The sequence below is a fragment of the Passer domesticus genome, chromosome 3, assembly GCF_036417665.1.
Source record: "Passer domesticus isolate bPasDom1 chromosome 3, bPasDom1.hap1, whole genome shotgun sequence".
Classification (NCBI taxonomy): Eukaryota; Metazoa; Chordata; class Aves; order Passeriformes; family Passeridae; genus Passer; species Passer domesticus.
The window spans coordinates 114567495-114583892 of NC_087476.1; the positions used below are offsets into that span (position 1 = coordinate 114567495).

Consider the following 16398-nt stretch of genomic DNA (forward strand, 5'->3'; position numbering starts at 1 on the left):
GGCTCGGCCTGAGGGGGACGGGGCGGGCGGGGCGGGGGCGGGCGCCGCCTGCCGGGGTGACAGCGCCGCCACGGTCCGCCGGAGCGCCAGGGGGCGCTGTCCGCCGCGCCGGGCCGTGCTGTGCCGCCCCGGGGCGGTCCCGGTCCCGTTCCGGGCGGACGCGATGGCGCGGATCACGCTGGAGGACCTGGAGCGGCTGGGCGAGGAGGACGGCGACGGCAGCGACGGCGAGGACGACCCGGAGGGGGAGGGACGGCTGTTCGCCCACTGGGAGGCCGTGGCCAGCACGCACCGAGTGAGCCTGCCCCGAGGTGAGCGCCGGGGCCGTGACGGCACGGAGCGGGACCCCTCGTGCGCCTTGGCCGGGGCGAGCCTCGTCTCTCGTGTGCTTTGCCTTGCAGACATGGCAGGCCCGATCGCCCAGATGGCCCGGCACAGGCACGCTCGCGAGCCCGTGCCGTACGTGTCGCTGTCGCAGCACGGGAAGGTGAGGCCTGACCCTGTCCGCACGCCCGGCTCCCGTGGCGGGGCTGCCTCGGCCGCCGCCGGCCCGGGCGGGGAAGGGGCCTCGTGTGGGCGTGCACCAGCCCGGCCCCGGCTCCTGCAGCACCGCGGCCGCCCTCGCTGCAGTGCTCTGCCACTCGTGTGGAGTAACGGCAGCGCTCAGCTTCCCGGCCTTTATTTAAAATTGGACAAGTCGTGCAGCTTTCTCTGGTCTTCTGACTTCCATCTGCCTCCTTTGCCAGCCTATCCTCTTGCTGGGGTGGGCACAGCTGAGGAAGTGAGCTTTCACTTCAGAGCCTGCTCCCTGCCGCTCTCCAAACACCTTGTTGCGTAGCTCGAAGTCCTGCTGGCTTTGTGTTTGTGCTGCTGTGTTGTCTGGTTGAGCTGGAGAGTTCAGCTGGCACAAGATAAAGATGTGTCTGTGGGGAACACAGGGCCTGTGACGCTGGCTGTCAGATGAGAGCATGTGTAGTTATTTGTCTCAACCACCAAACCAAACATGGTGTCTTTTGCCTGAAGATCTTCTCTTTGTGCTGGCTATGTTGCACACTTACTTTCATCTCCTGCACATAAGGGTGCTTCTGTGCTTTGAGAAATAACTGCTTGTCAGACTGGTTCTTGTGTCTCTGCAGGCCTAGCTGGGCTTTCTACCAAGAAGACATCTGTCAATTGTCCTCTATATGAGAAGTGGTTAACCAATTTCTTCTGGGCTGAGATCCAGCACTCCCTGTAGAACATGTCTGAGCGTGTGGCTTGTGCAGCTTGGAACTGGGGCTTCACCACACTCCCTCCTTCCTTGTTCTGGGTCCCAGGGACTTAATCTGGCCTTTTCCCCGCCTGTGTCAGTCCCGGGCAGGAATGGGGCCCCAAGACTTTGTGGGAACTGAAGAGCTTTTGTTGTTGTTGGCATCCCATCTGTGCCTGAGGAGGATTCTTGGAGTGTGAGGCTCAGTGAGAGGAGCCACTGCCTGACATCAGTGCCGAGGGGACTTGGGAGCTGGGGCTCTTAGGGACACGTTTGCCAGGCTCAGGCAGATCAGTAGGATTGGTTGCTTTTCCTGAGCTATCAGTGCTACAAGCCCTCATCCTCTTGGAGGCAAGTGAATTATTATGCCACCTACAGCACTGTGCCCTGCCAGCACTCAGCCCCCAGCTCAGTCAGGGCTCAGTTCCCCAGCTCACATTGCAGGGACCTGTTGCTACTGTGTCTGCATGAAGCATCTTCTGTATTTCTTTTGGACAAGTGTCATCCAGGGTGGTGGTGCTTAGTGGAAGGATCAGGCTGTGGCACAGCCCGATGCTGTGACTTCACTGGGTTGATTCCTTTATTGCAGGTGGTATGGCAGATGGAGTAGAGGGATTGGTGTTTTCCTTGCTTGGAAAATGCTCTTGCTTTGCTCTGCTTTGCTTGGTGGGACAATGGCAGGCATGGCCCCAGCTAGAGGGGGAATGCCCACAGTGTTTTGGGGCATTCTTCTTACTGGCATCCCACTGATGCACTCAAGCTGCTGCCTTCCTTCTACCTTTGGCTTGGCTTTCAGCATAGACATCTGATTTGGGTGGAGGCACAGGGAGGCTGCACCCCGTGCTGAGTCTTGGCACAGCTTCCTGTCTCCGTCACTGCCATCACAGCTGTGGAAGCAAGAAGTTTGGGACGGTGCCTTGAGCTCCGTGGGACAAGGTTGTTTCATGACCACTGATCTGGATGAAGAACAAGCTGAGAGTAGAGAGAGAGGTGCTGGCTACAACTTCCCAGCGCCTGATTAGGTTACCTGTGGTCACAGGCATGCCAGGAGCTGGCCTATGAACATACCCAGATGCAATTTCCCCATTCCCCTTGCCTCCCTTCTGTGTCAGGTTTGTTCAGAATACTGGACATTCTGTGTTGGAAATAGAGATTTTGACTCATGCCACAAAATTCCACAGCTGGGTTCACGTCTCTTCTTCCTCCTGTCACTTCTTAGTATGGGAGAAGGATCTGAGGAGTTTTATTCCAGTCTTCGCTGCTCTTCTGGGTGCTAGAGCTCTTTTGCCAGATTTTCCCTTCTGCTGGGTAGGGATGTTTCTGTTATCCTCTGTGCATGCAGTGTTCCAGGGAAAAGGCACTGCACCTGAGAACAACATCAGCCTTACTGGAGGCCTTTGGGTGCCTGGAATCAGGAACATCCTTGTGAGTAGGCCGGACCGAAGAGGAGCTGAAAGTCCTGTGCCCCTTGCTGAGGATGTGCTGCATTCCTTGTGCATGCCAGGAGCCTCCAGACCCCTTTGCACCCTGTCCCTTGTCTGTGCCTTCCCTTTTGCTGACTTCTGCTGACCTTTGCCCAGTGCTCATCAGTATCCTTGTCTGAGGTGTGTGTGGTGCCAGCTCCCCTCACCTTCTTTGTCCTGCTCTGCCTAGCAGGGGCTCTCCTTTTGGCAGGCTCGTGTCTCCCCGCTTCCTGCCTGTCAGTGTTGGTTTCCCAGCCAGCTGCTGTGGTGTTGTCAGTGTGCTCAGCCCTGACTTGGCTTGTCTGTGGCCTGTTTCAGTGCGAAGAAGCGGCCTACGAGGAGCGGCAGTACCCAGCTGGGAAGTGGGCCTGTGTCACCATGGGGGAGCCCATGTATGAGCAGAGCATCTCCATGAGCTTCATGAAGCTCATGCGCTACATCTGCAAGGAGAACTCTGTAGGTGTGTGCAGGCAGGGGCTGGGCAGAGTGCACAGAGGGAAGGGCTTTGCCACCATCCATCTGGAGTGGGGAGGAGGGCTGCTGCTGCTGCTGCTGCTGCTGCTAACACACTGTCTCACTGCCTGCCTGCCTCTTTCCAGGTTGCTATCTGGGCATGACAGTCCCGGTGCTCAACGAAATCCACCTGACCAAGGAGGGGACCGAGCTGGAGCGTGAGGTCCTAACTGCCTATTATCTCCCAGGACAGTTCCAGCAAAACCCCCCTGTTCCCATGGACCCCGAAATCCACATCACCGAGAGGGCACCGCTCCGGGTTATAACCAGGTGACCCCAGCACCAGAGGTGTTTTCTCAGCTCAGCAGAGATGTACAAACTCCCTGCATGGCTGCTGTGGTTCGTTAGGCAGAGGGATGGGCGCTCTGGCTTTGTTGCTTATGCTGTTCCCGTTGCTGCTGCAGGGTTTTCTATGGGATGACCACCGAGGAGACAATTCTGCGGGAGATCAGTCTCTTCTGGGAGCTCTTGGGCTCCACGGACATGGTGCTGCAGGGAACCTACATCGTGGCTTCTTACGAAAACCCCAGCATCCCTCAGCGCCGCAACGAGATCTGGTTCATCTGCCGGGCCGAGTGAGTCCCCTCTGTCACCGCAAGCCAGCGCGCCGCTGGACCCGCCGTGGGTGGCACTCCTGACCCAGAGGAGGCAGAGCACATCCCCACCCACTATTCAGCCACACAAGGAGAGACTAAGAGACTGTGGGGTGGGTTTCCAGCCTGCTCTGCAAGGGTCCTGCCAGGGGAAATCCTGCCTGGCCTGCGCTCCACCGGTCCCCGCAGCTGAGGCTGGAGCTGGCACCAAAGACGACCTCTAGAGCAAGCACGTGGTGGGGGCTCATTAAGGCAGTAACCCTGTGGGCTTGTGTGATGTGCTAGCCTGACCTGCACTGGGCTTGCAGAGCTGTGCCAGGGAGGCTGGTGGACAGCATCACAAGGTGGTGGTGTCTAGAGGGCGAAGGACTGTGTACAATATGTGGGGCTCAGTGTGGCCTCTGCCTGCTTCCTGTGAGAATGGCTGCCTGTCCTGAACAGAGCCACTGAAATGGTGCTACAGAGACAGTTCAAAGGGGAAAAGGGCTTGAATTCAGGTGTGAATCCTGAATGTTTCCTGCTGGGGTGGTTCTCTTTGGACTGTTGGGTGCCTCCCTGGCTGTCACTCACCATTCCTCAGCCAGGACTAGGGTGCTGGCAGCCTTTGTCCATCTCTTGTGGGTGCTGTTTTGCAGCCCTGCTGTGAGCTGAGAGGGGTTGGTCCAGAGAGCAGCAGGAGCGGCAGCACTGTGTGTTGTGTTGTGCATTGATTAGTGAGTTTCACATCCATGAAAACCATCATGCTTTCCTGGGGGAAGCTGGCAGTGCCAACAGTAAATAAACCCAGCTCAAACCACAGCAGCTACAGATCACTGATGGTGTGAATGGGGGCAGCTGGGTTGGCTTGGGAAGAGCCTTGCTGTCTCCTTCCTGGAGATGCTCCAGGCTGCAAAGCTATGGCTCTAATTACCCCAGGTTAGTGCTTCCTCTTCAGCCAAGCACACCCTCTGCATTACTGCACAGGCTGCTTCTGTTGCTGCTGCAAGAACTGTGAGCACACTCCCCTGCAGGTAAGGTGGTTTGTCTGTTGGATGGGATCTGCCTCGTTTTCCCCTGGTGCAGAAGTTGGACACTGTGGCTGTACTCCACATGGGCACCTGATCTTTGGGGGTGAGAATTCAAATGCAGCTGCATATCCTGCTGGTTGGCTGCAGGAACTGGTGCACTCCTGCAGGGGTGTGCTTAACAGGATTGGTGTGGAGAGACTTAACTGCTTCTGACACAGTTCCCAATGAGTTTTCTCATGCTGTATGCCTTGCTGCCTGCTACTGTCGCTCAAACTCCATCTCTGGCCCTATACTGCAGCTGGGGGGTAGGAATGGCTGGAAGACCTGGCCCCCTCTGTGGCCTCACTGCCCAGCAGCACAGGTGGCTTCTGCCACTGCTTTCTCCAATCAGGTGCTGCTTACTGTCCCCTCCAGGCTGGCTTGCCCTCTGGCTGTGGGGAGCCTGGATGCCCAGCCTGTGGCTGTGGGAAGAGTGGGGCTGAGCGTGATACACCCTTCTCTGCAAGGGAGCCTGTGGCAGAGTCTGGGTAAGCACAGCAAGGGCAGAGGGTGGTTTCCTGGCTACCTTGTGATACAGTTCATGTTCCTGAAGCTCTAAAGGCAATATGGACCTGGGAGATGCAGTCACAAGTGCTCCTCAGAGCAGTCATGATCCAGTCCTGACTGGATCAGCAGTGCTTAGCTCACTTTCCCTCCTGGGAAAAGAGAAGTCCCTGAAGCTGGGATCAGGTGGCTCAGTATCAGTAGGAGAGCAAAGTCTGCTAGTGTGTGTGGGACAGAGACCCTTTCTCTTATCAGTTGCTTTGCTTGCCCTGAGCTTGCAGGTGGAAGTAAAACTTCCTTTCTAGAGGGAGTTGAATAGGCTACCACTTCCTCTGAGGCTGCTTGGTCCCCAACCAAAACCAGAACAGCTTTTGGTGGCAGGAGGTGGTGGCTTTCCTGAGAGGGGACTGGTCTGTGGTTACTGGCAGAGTCCCACAGCTGCATGCCCTGCGGGAGCAGCTCTGTGGTCTCCCAGGACGTGGTAATGGTGGGGGCTTCTGGTGCAGCGCCAGGCTGGTGCTGCCACACAGGGCAGCAAGCACACCCCAATCCTGTGCCACGGGTTTTGCTGAGTAAAGGCTCCAGCATCCTCTGTGATGGATCCAGCAGTGCTCAGGGCCATGTCTGATGGCTAGTGTCCCACACAGTACCAAAACCAGTATTTTGGAGGCTCAACAAACCGGCTGGAAAGCTGGTGTTCAGAGTGACAACTGCCAGAGCCGGTGGTGCAGGGCTGCAGCAGGTTCCACCAGAGGCACTGGGTCGGGCAGGGAGGCTCCGGTCTGTGCAGATGGCCGGACCACCTCTTGCTGCTGTGCCTCAGCTTGGGTCCGGCAGCGTGCTGTACATCGGGACTGTGTGTCCAGCCCTCTGTCCCCAGCAGGGTGCAAAGCTCCTCGCTGCCCCGGTGCCTTCACAGGGTCTTTCACACCGGTACAGACCGGGATCTCCTGCCATCAGTTTAACAAACAGCCCTGCTACGAGGAGCCCCTGGGCGGGAGGGGAGCGGCGTCCCCTCCTCGCTGCTCGGGGCGCCCGGGGGCGCTGGCAGGAGCAGGGGGTACACAGGAGAGCGGCGCGACCCTCCCGCCCCCCGGGCCGGCGGGGCTCTGCGGGGGATGGCGCCAGCGAGCCCCGAGCACCGCGACGGAGGCACGGGGGGCCGAGCCGGGCGCTGCCGGGGGGATCCCGCTCCTCCCGACCCCGCCCGGTTTCCGGTGGCCGCCCCTCCTCCGGAACCCCTCCCGGCGGCGGCGGGCGGGGCGGCGGCGGCATGGCTGGGGTCCGGCGGGCACGCTGACCGGCGCGGGGGATGGTGGCAGCGGCGGCGCGGAGGATGGCGGCGGTGCGGGCACTGCTGGTGCTGGGTGAGTGCGGGCCGGGACAGCCACGGCAGCCTGCCCCGGGCAGGGAGTGCGGGTCCCGGCGGCGGGGCGGGGGCGGCGGAGCTTCGCGCCTCCGCTCCAGTCCCTGGCTGGGCCGCGCTGGGGCCGGCGGGCGGGGGTCCACGGCCGGCCCCGGGGGTGAAGGGGAGCGGCCGAGCCTCCGGTGGTCCGCGCCCCCCCGGCTCCCAGTGATGGAGCTCGCTCGTCCCGCCGGACTCGGGCGCGGAGCCGGGGCTGCGTGAGGCCCCGTCTGTGCCCCGCTCCGGGCCGGCCGCGCCCCCGCCCCGCGCAGCCCCGCTGCGCTGCGGGAGCCGCCGGGGCGCCTCGCCCGGCTCTCCTTCCCCGGCGTGCGCCGGCTCGCCCTGCCCGCCCGCCCGCTCCGAAGGGGGAGCGTCGTGCCGGAATCCACAGGGATGCAAATACGCCAGACATTTGCCGTCTGGGAGACGGCGAACGGGCGCCCCCGGAGCAGCGCGCTCCGGGGAGGGCTCCCGGAGACCCCTTGAGCGGGGCTTGGCTCCCACCCGCGCCCCTCCGGCCCCGTGGGCAGGGTTGACACCGGGAAGGCTGCGTGGTTTTTCCTATGAATTCTGGTCAGATCAGAGCCTGGAGGAAAAACAGTGGGCAGCGGTGAGTTGCCCCCCGCGGAGATTGACCTCCCGGCCGCTGCGGGGTTTTTGTCCCTTGCTGAGCGCATCTGGATGAGCCCTCTGCCCCGCCCCCCGTGCCGCTCTGCCGGCCCGTTCCGAGCGCCGCGGCCCCTTGGCTTTCCCGGCTGCTGCTTTCCGCACCGTTCACTGCAGGGCCTGAGCTTCTCTTCTCTTCTCTTCTCTTCTCTTCTCTTCTCTTCTCTTCTCTTCTCTTCTCTTCTCTTCTCTTCTCTTCTCTTCTCTTCTCTTCTCTTCTCTCCACTGACCTCCAAGCACCATTTTCCTTGTCTGAGGAGCCCAAGGTCTTGGCTGTGCGTGGTTCCAACCCGGCTTTGAAGGGTCCCAGGGCTGCCCCATGCCACATCACCTCATTTCTTCACTTAGGAACCCTGGCAGTAGCTGTTTGCAGTCCCTTCTATCTCACCGTGCACAGCTGTAGAGTTTGCTTTGTAGTTTGTGCTGTAAAATCAAGGGCAATCTTAGTTTAGCACCTGGGTGGAATACTGCCTCTGAGGGAGAGATATCTACTGGGCTGCTGCCCGCCCGTATCTGGAGCCGTGGCTGAGCCCTGCTGCCAGGCGGCAAGTATTGTCCAATTTACACTGATAAGCACGAAAAGCAGCACTTACTTAGCTGATTAGCACCGTGATTGCCATCCGCCTTGGCAGCCTTCTGGGAAGGCTCTTTCTGGCAAGGGAATGTGTACTTAAAAGTAGTAGGGCCCTTTGGAGCTGCCACAGCATTCCCTGTGTGCCAGGAGGTACCGCTGGCAGCTGGGATGTGCAGACCTGCCTGTGGGGGCTGCGTGTTGCCTTTCCTGCCACTCTGCAGTCGCTGGAGTTTCTGTACTGCTCCAATCACGTACACTCCTTGTTTCTCCTGCTGAGCAGGAGCACATCCTACAGCACTGGGGGCAACATGCAGCTGTCCAGCTCGCAGACACTGTAAAAAATCTCAGGCGCTATCAGCGTAGCCAAAACGTGCAGTTTGATGTGTTAGTTTTACAGGCTGGTGGTAAGTTTTGTAGGCTGCAGGGCATTGTCTCTCTGCCTGTGGATGGTGTTTGGAAAGAGCACTGGAGAAAGACCTGGGAGGTGTGGAGCTCACGCAGGTCCTTTGCCATGTATGTGTTCCAGAAGTGCTCGGTGCCTGGACTGCTGCTCCCTCTTCCTCCGCTTCCATTGTTCGGTGAGGCTGTGATCTTTCTGGCAGTGGCACTGCAGCATGCCAGATGTGTGCTGACTTCTGCTGGAACATGTGGTTGAAATGCTAGCAGAGGAAATATTTGCTGAGTCAACTTTCCTTTAAAGCAGAAAAAAAAACCCCAAAACCAAAAGGTCTATTTTGTTCTGGAAATGCCTCCATGTCCTGTGTTGAGCTGTGTGTTTCTGCATGGCAGTGCTTCTCTCATGCTTCCTAGCAAGCCTGGTCTTAAAGAAGAAAATTTATGAAAACAGGAATGATCTGATCCCCCTTGAGACTTGTCTGTGTTTAGGGCTCTGGGCAGGCTGGAACCTCGAAGTGGCAGGAGCTTCAAAGGCATGGCAACTCCATAGTTGTGGCCATAGGCACTTCTTTGTCTGCACAGGGCTGCAGAATCACTGGGAACTGGCACTGGTCAGGGGGCTGTTGTGTTTAAGATCCCTTAAAGATGTGTTCTGAGCTCTTAATTGACCTGGAATGAGACCATCTTCTAAAGGCAGATGTTTAAGCTGCAGCAAGCACCTGTGTTTAGTTGAGTGCTGGGTGATGAATGTTCCTGCTGACTGGCAATGTGTTTCCTTCCAGTCTGCTGAATCCCTCTTGTTCAAAGGAGGGGATGGCAGCTCACATCTGCCAATTGCTCAGATGGTGGGTCTCACCTTATTTGGCCAAAGGCTGGTTCATGCTGGATCCAAGCAGATAGGAATGTGTGTCCTGGGAAGGCAAGCTGCACTTCCTCTAAAAGCTATGGAGCCCAAAGGGAATGGAGGGAAGAAGGTAGGAAAGGGGTAGGAAGAGAAGAGCCTCACCTTGAGGCAGTGGACAAGAACATAAGGGCTGGTTTGGCTGTAAGTGATAAGGCACTTCAAAAGGATCTGAAGGCTGTGGGGTCTGGTTACAGGTATTTACTAGAGGATCTCTGCACTAATATTTTTCTTGCATTCATTTCAATTCATCTGCTATTTAAGTTGCAAAGATCAAAGCTGTATTCCAGCAAGCACACGTGGACTAAAGTAAATAGCAGGACCTAGTACACCTCTTCCCAGTGAATAAACACTCTTTCCTCTCTGAACATTTTCAAGCATACCTCTCAGGCCTGGAATGCAAAATATTTCACATTAGCAGTGGGTGTTTCCACTGCTTTCAATGTTTGGGAGCTTGGAACAAATGCTTATTTAGAAGTGGACAGACCTGGGTACAAACGTGCTCTTTGTGAAGGCAGTTGCTGCTGTGGTGTTTGGAGGGAAATTCCCCTGAGATTTTAGGACATGCAATTGTTTGTCCAGACCCCAAGGAACAGTTCTCATTCTCCTAACATGAAGTGTTGGTCTCAGGGGCTGGGACAGGCAGCCCTTTGGAGGCCTGGAGGGCAGCAAGACTAGCAAGAGGCTTGGCAGATGCACAGGAACATTCTTCTTGATGAGGTTTAAGTTGCACAGGGTGTTAGCTTTGGGTTTGGTGGGGTTTGCAAAGGCTGTGAACCAGCACAGTGGATTTTGCTGTGTAAGGGAAAGAGGCAGCCCCACCTTTGGCATGGCAGTACCTGCTGGAGAAAGCTGATAATGTCTGAGGTGGGAGAAGGGCAACTGCAGTGTCTTCCACCTTTATAAGAAATTACCTGTGTCTGTGAGAAGAGGAGGAAGAGAGATGGAGAAATGATAATTTGACAGTTGGTAACATGTTGCTTCCTGGGCTCAGTGTGTTTCAGCATGGCAGCGGTCCCAAGGTGGGTGGCCTGATTCCATGTCGTGCTCCTTGCCTGGAAGATATTGGGAGGTGGCATCCCAGAGCTACTTAAAAATACTTTCAGTCTGTTGGAAGAGCAGATGTTGTGTTGCACAGAAGGGTTAAAGGGCTGTGCTGTGCCTGCAGCATACCTTGTGTGCTGCCTTGCCTGAAAAAAGCAATCACGCTGCTGGACACAGAAGGATTTGTTCTCTGGGGGAGACCTGATGAGGAAGGGGTGGGGATGCTGCAGGTTTTCAGGCTTTTCATGTGGCTGCTGCTGGAGCAGTGGCCATTCCCTGGGCTTTGTCATGGTTTGGAGGCTCTGCACATGGGTCACGTCTTGTTCCTCATGCCCGTGTGAGCTTTCAGTGGTACAGAAACGTTGGGCTCTGGTTTCTAGGGAGGTTGTTCAGAGGGAGTTGCTAGTAAGGTGAGGAGCCCTGGGGTCTTCTAGAAACTTTTTTGCTCGCTTTCTAATGCTGACACCACTCAACCGCAGCATATGGAAGCAAGCACACAGATTTTTGATTCTGGAGGAGGTGGCCTGCTCAGAGTCCTGCACTTCCACCTCCTTAATCCTACCAGACCCCACCAGGATCTGCTGTGCTGTGTTGATGAGCTGTCATCTTTCTCCTTGCCTGTCACAGTGGCTGCTTTCCTGCACTGCTGTTGGGTGTTACAGGAAGGAGCAGTGTCAGGTCACCTCTGAAGTCACACAGGACCAACAAATCCACCTTTGCATTGCAGTGGGAACTATTGACTTTGCCATTTGGTTTAGAGTGGACAGCTGGTGTGCCTAAAAAAGGACCAGACTGAAGGAAGGATCATCTTTGTGGAGAAGACCATCTCCTGTTTCAGTCTTCCTGTGCCTTCTGAATATATATATCACTGTGCAAGCAGTAGGGAGGAAAAGAGGCTTGCAAGGCATGTATGGATGTAGGGTGGTTTGGGACTAGACCAGAATCTTGCTTTGCAGGAGGCACACAGGTGTCTGTAGTCTCAGGGAGTGAAGAGCTGGAAGAACAGTTCAGGGACTCTTCTGGAAATGGGTGAAGAGGAAGAGTGAAGGCTGATTGTAGTGAAGCTCCTGTGGGCTCTTGAGGTTTGGAGGCATATTCAGTGTTTGAAGCAGCTGCAACTCTCCAGGTTCAGGCTCTGGATCCAGGTGCTGCTTAAATAGAGGCTGAATAAGTTTGTCCAGCATTTCCTATTGTCTCTGCCTTCTTTGGCACGGGACAGCACAGTGAGGATGAACCCATGCCACTCAGTCAAGGCAAGGACTCCATTTCTGGTCATTCCTTTGTTCCAGGGAAATAGTTGGCAGTAAGCACTGTTCTGTGTTTACCTGTGTCTCCTTTTAATCTGTGCAGCTCTTGCTGAGTAGCTGTGGAAGATCTTCAAGCCAAAACACAAGTGGTCTTTGTTTCAAAGCATCAATTTGTGTTGGCAGCCAGGTCTGCAGTGCATGTGCTTTTCATTGACTGCTGCTTCGGCTCAGTTTCTCACTCTTGCCAGTTCTTTTTTAAACTTAATACAGAAATGTTTTTCCTGAGCTTAAAAGGCTGACCTGTACAGTACTTCTAGTCTTAACTTAAGCCTTGTCTTTTTCGGGGAAGCAGTGTCTGTCTGGTCACAGAATAGGCTGCTTACCTCTGCTTTGAGAGATGACTAATACACGCTGTCTGATCAGCAAAGAGAGAGGCAAGGGGGGACTTGAAGTTTCTGAAAGCCTGATCTGTGTGCCTGGGACGAGCAGTTTCGGTGTGCCTGCTCAGCTCTGACTTTTCCCAAGCTTGCTTGTCTTAGCAGTTTGGGAAAGTTGATGGGTGGGCGCTATTTTGATACTCTTTGCAGACTGTTACTGCCTGGGGCTGCTCCTTTTATTTGATCAGCTTTCAAAAATCCGTCCTCTATTCTCTGATTTTGACCTTCTGAAATTGTTCTGCAAGGGCCTATTTTGACAATGCATTCTAATCCTTAAAAATTTTAAGTGCCGTCCAGGCAAGGCCCGTGTTGTAATTAAAACATTTCTGCTGCTAGTGAAGAGATGAATGCCGAGGTGCTCAGGTGTCTCCAAGAACAGAATGAAAACTGTCTGAGTCCAAGTGTGGAATTCAGGATGAACAGCAAGGAGCACTCGTGAGCTCCTGTCTCCCTGCACAGGGGCTACACACAGGTTGTGTGTCAGGAGAGGAGGCATGGCTGGTTTTAGGTGATGATTCCTCCTGTGAGGTGGTGCTTGCCAATGAGATACCAGTGGTGTGTCTCCTCCTTGTCAAATTAGGCTCTGACTGGAATGGAGCAGGCAGGGACTTTGGCACCTGTGAACATGAATTGAATCCTCCACTGTCAGGTGGTCTGCACCTCTGGGAGGTTGGGATGGCTTGGATTGATGGTCGTATTGTGCAGGATGATGAATGAAGAAAACTGATACGAGCAGATTCCTGTCTGGAAGGTGCTGTAACACATTTGATTTCAGGGCATGAGCCTTCCCTCTCTGGAAAACAAGGTGTTTCAAACTGGGAGAAAGCAATGACCTAGGGTTGCTGTCTGTGCTGGGACCCGGTGTGGAAAGGGGCTGGGGTTTGTGAGTGAGGATTACAGGGCTCTTTGTATTTCAGCCCCTGGTTGACCTGTGTTCAGTTCCTGGGTGACTTCTGTCCTGTAAGAGAGCAGTGTCTGTGAGGTGTGCTCAGACCTTGGTGCTAATGCCCAAGATGTTTGTAGCTCTAAGATAATAAGGCTCTAACTTTTCCTCTCCTGTGATGCTGTTATGAAATGAGGTTTGTCCCAGCAGCAGGATTTTACATTTTGATGCAGCTCAGGCCACCCTGAGGAGCAGCTGGGACTGCACCCTGCTGTCGATTTGGGCAGATGGGGAGGTTGGCTCTGTCCTCTGTCACTCCAGAAGAAAGCCAGACAGGTCTGTCCCCAGAGCCAGGGCATGTGGAGGCCAAGTCCCATGGCTGCAGAGGGGAGGCTCGTGTGCCTCTGGGCAGCTCTGGGGTGGGGGCTGTCCTTTCTGTGAGTGATGCTGGCACAAGATAGGCATGGTATTGCTTAAGACCTGCTATAAACTCTCTCCTCCTTGCAGTTGCTCATTGGCTTCTTTGGGAGCACAAAGGAAGCCTTTGATTCAAACCATACAGTGGCTGTCCAAATGGTTAAGGGCAGGACAAGCTGCTGCTTGCAAGTGCCTTTATTGCTGCACTGCAGCATGCCTTGGTGTGTGTCCTGGCTCTGCTGGGGCAGCCTGGCACTCCTGTGGCATGGAGCTGCTCCGTGCTGCTGGCTCTGCTGAGGTCACTGACAATGCCTGGATCACTGGGAAACGTTCATTGGAGAAAATATTATGGATTTTGTCTTTCCTAGCAAAGACAAGAGCAGAGAGAATAAAGCCAGACAGTCTTGTAGGGTGCCACAAAGGGCAGTGCATCCAGTTCTTAACCATTAATGGGAGCATAGATGGGTTTGTGCTGCTGAGGTCAGGTTATGCAGTTGCCTTTGCAGAGGGACCAACACCAAAAGTCTCTTTCAGCAGTTGCAAGAATTGTACAAATAGTCTTGGATGAAAAAAATCCAAAGCTGCTCATGAGTTACTTGATGTTCTTTGTTCCTCTCCATCCATTTGGCCTGCTGTAAACACCGTGAGCCTGGCACACATCTGAGCACCTGGCAGGTGCTGTGGGACTGGCCAGTTCCTGGGCTGAGAGTCCTTCTGCAGCAGTGAGATCTTGTTCTGTGATCATTCTTTCTTCCAGCTAGGTTCAAGCACTTCTTTGTCCACCATATTCCAGGCAAAAGCTGAGCGACAAAGGCAACACATCTGATTTTTTTTCATCTTCTGAGTTAACTCCTGCTGGCTCTCCCTGCATGTTGTGTGTGAGTGGAGGAGCTACTTGCTGTGCCCTCACCAGTTCTGACCCTCCTGCCCTTGTCCTGTCTTCATCTTGCTGCCTTTTTCTGGCTCAAGTGCAACTGTTCCTTTTCTAGTTGTGCCTCCTATCTCCACCTCTTCCTGGTTCCTCTTCTGTATCCAGACCTGCCATGGCATGCCACACGCCCCCTTCTCAGACTTTGCTGTTGCTTGGTTTCTCTCCAGTGCCTGCCTCTGGGCACTGCTGTTTTCCCAGGTGTGGCTGTGGCTTCCTCCTGCCATCTTGAGATTGCCTTTGTCTCCTTGAGCCTCCAGTTCACAGCAGGTGATGAGAAATCAGAGCAGAGCTGGGGCAGGGCTGCTGAGATGTTCAGGTGGCCCTTGGAAATCAGGAGACTTTCTGGAGAAGGATTCTTCCACTCAGCTGAAGAAAAGTCTCAAAGCCGTGTGGCCTGAAGCAGAAAGCATTAATCTGGATGGTTAACATTTTGGCAAGGAAATAACAAAAGATTGTCATCCTGGGAATCCTTCACCATCGTGTTTTGTTTCTGTGGCCTTGCTGGGATTTTGGCCTGCCTCTCACTGGCTGGAGATGCATTCCTGCAGACAAAGGCTTGCCATGGGTTTGATGGAGCAATCCATGATACCTGGGTTGCTGAGTGGCCACACTGAGCAGCATCAGGTATCTCAGCACAGCTTTGTGCCCTCCAGGACCTGGTTGTTGAGTGTCTGTTGCCACTGTTTGTGTGCATCCTTGCCATTTGGTTGCTTAGGGTGTCCAGCTACTCTTGTACTGGTGGCTTTGTGACTGTCCAGTAAAACTATTTGTTCTGCAGACGTATTGGAAATCAGCTTTTCTGCTGGAATGGAGAGAAGCACTTATATTTCAAGGAGATCTGGTTAGTTGGAATTTCTTTCTCAGTGAGTCTGTTACAGTTGAGCTTTTCTTTAATTTGACACGGGGGCTTTGCATTAGATTTATCTGTAGCAAACATTCTGCCTAGTTATCGATTTGTAAAAAATTCCAGAAAGTGCCCTGCTGCATAGCCTTCCCACTCAGGGACTTTTTTCCATTTTTAGCTGAGATAATGTAGCAATGTCTCATAGAGAAGCTACCTCTTAATTAATATTGCATGAGCAGAAGAAATATTAGCTTCTCCATCTGCTTTCCTATTTTTGTGGCTTTTAATATAGATTCATAAATGGCTTTAATGAAAATAAACAAGGAACTGTTCTTTTCTGTGTCCTCTTTGCTTTCAGAGGTGATACTGCAGGTCCAGCCTCCCTGGTGATGTTTTTCCCAGGAGGTGAGTCCTGGACAACAGCACTTCCCTGCACAATGGTAAATGATGGATGTGAAATGGGGCTGATCTTCAGCTTTCTAGCAATGAAAAGAGGAGGATCTAGGAGAGATCTGCAGACCTGTAGGACATAGCTGGAGACAGATATGGGGAGCTGTGGATGGTGCTTTGTAGCCAGAAAGAAGCCAGTGGCACACAGGTGGAAAATGGACGTGCAGTGCACAGCAGGCAGTGTTTATGAACCAGTGTTCCTGAAACACTCATGAGGGTTGGCACAGAAATCCTGTGAACTCAGCAGGAAGCCCTGGGCAGCCAGTCCATCCTCCTGCAGCTTCAGAGGCAGCCAGAGGTCAAAACCCAACCTTGCAGAGTCCATTTCAGATGTCTCCTCAGTGTCTTTTCACAGCAATTTTTACTTTGCAGCACTGTGGTGGCTGCTAGGAAAAGTTATTTCCTCTCCTGGGAGCTTCTTTCCTTCCTATGGGAGGGGAACAACCAGGTTTTTACCTTTGGTAAACCAAACGGTGAAGCAGGATGCTCCAGAGATTCATCTTGAGTGAGACCCACAATGCAGCTGTGCTCCTGGGGAGCCCAGCAGTGGGATTGCCCCAATCTCGTGTTTTATGGTGGCATTTCCCAGCCTCCATGACTTCTCCTTGTTCCTGGGAAGGCAGAGTGGCTGGGTGCATGCTTGTGGGTGGGCTGTACAGGAGGAGTACACCACTGAGTCCCTGCAGCAGTTGCCAGAGCATGGTGTCGTTTTCAAGACCATGGCACTGGATGAACCATTTCTCCCATGAGCTGTAAGCTGTCTGGAGAGCTTGGCCAGCTGGATCTTCATGGCAAATCCATCTGAGTCTCTACAGGCATATAACTAAGGGAAACT

The 16398-nt window shown here is 54.4% G+C and overlaps 2 protein-coding genes across 4 annotated transcripts in view; both read left to right on the plus strand.

The window, feature by feature from the left end:
• Positions 1-20: 20 nt before the first annotated feature.
• Positions 21-4616, plus strand: LOC135297589 (heme-binding protein 1-like). 2 transcript variants are annotated; one of them, XM_064415312.1, is made up of 5 exons: positions 21-311; positions 402-487; positions 3031-3172; positions 3312-3495; positions 3630-4616. In XM_064415312.1, exons 1-5 carry the CDS (start codon positions 164-166, stop codon positions 3802-3804), a joined length of 735 nt encoding a protein of 244 aa, XP_064271382.1. In that variant the 5' UTR covers positions 21-163; the 3' UTR covers positions 3805-4616. The 2 variants fall into 2 exon arrangements, with proteins under 2 accessions (XP_064271382.1, XP_064271383.1); XM_064415313.1 differs by lacking the exons at positions 21-311; positions 402-487 and adding an exon at positions 499-2674.
• Positions 4617-6583: 1967 nt separating this feature from the next.
• The window catches only part of PTK7 (protein tyrosine kinase 7 (inactive)), a 34455-nt gene continuing 24640 nt past the window's right edge, over positions 6584-16398 (plus strand). For both annotated transcript variants that reach the window (XM_064415284.1, XM_064415285.1), the window contains exon 1: positions 6584-6735. In XM_064415284.1, coding sequence (XP_064271354.1) covers positions 6681-6735 — 55 coding nt within the window. In that variant the 5' untranslated portion in view covers positions 6584-6680. The remainder of the gene's footprint in view (positions 6736-16398) is intronic.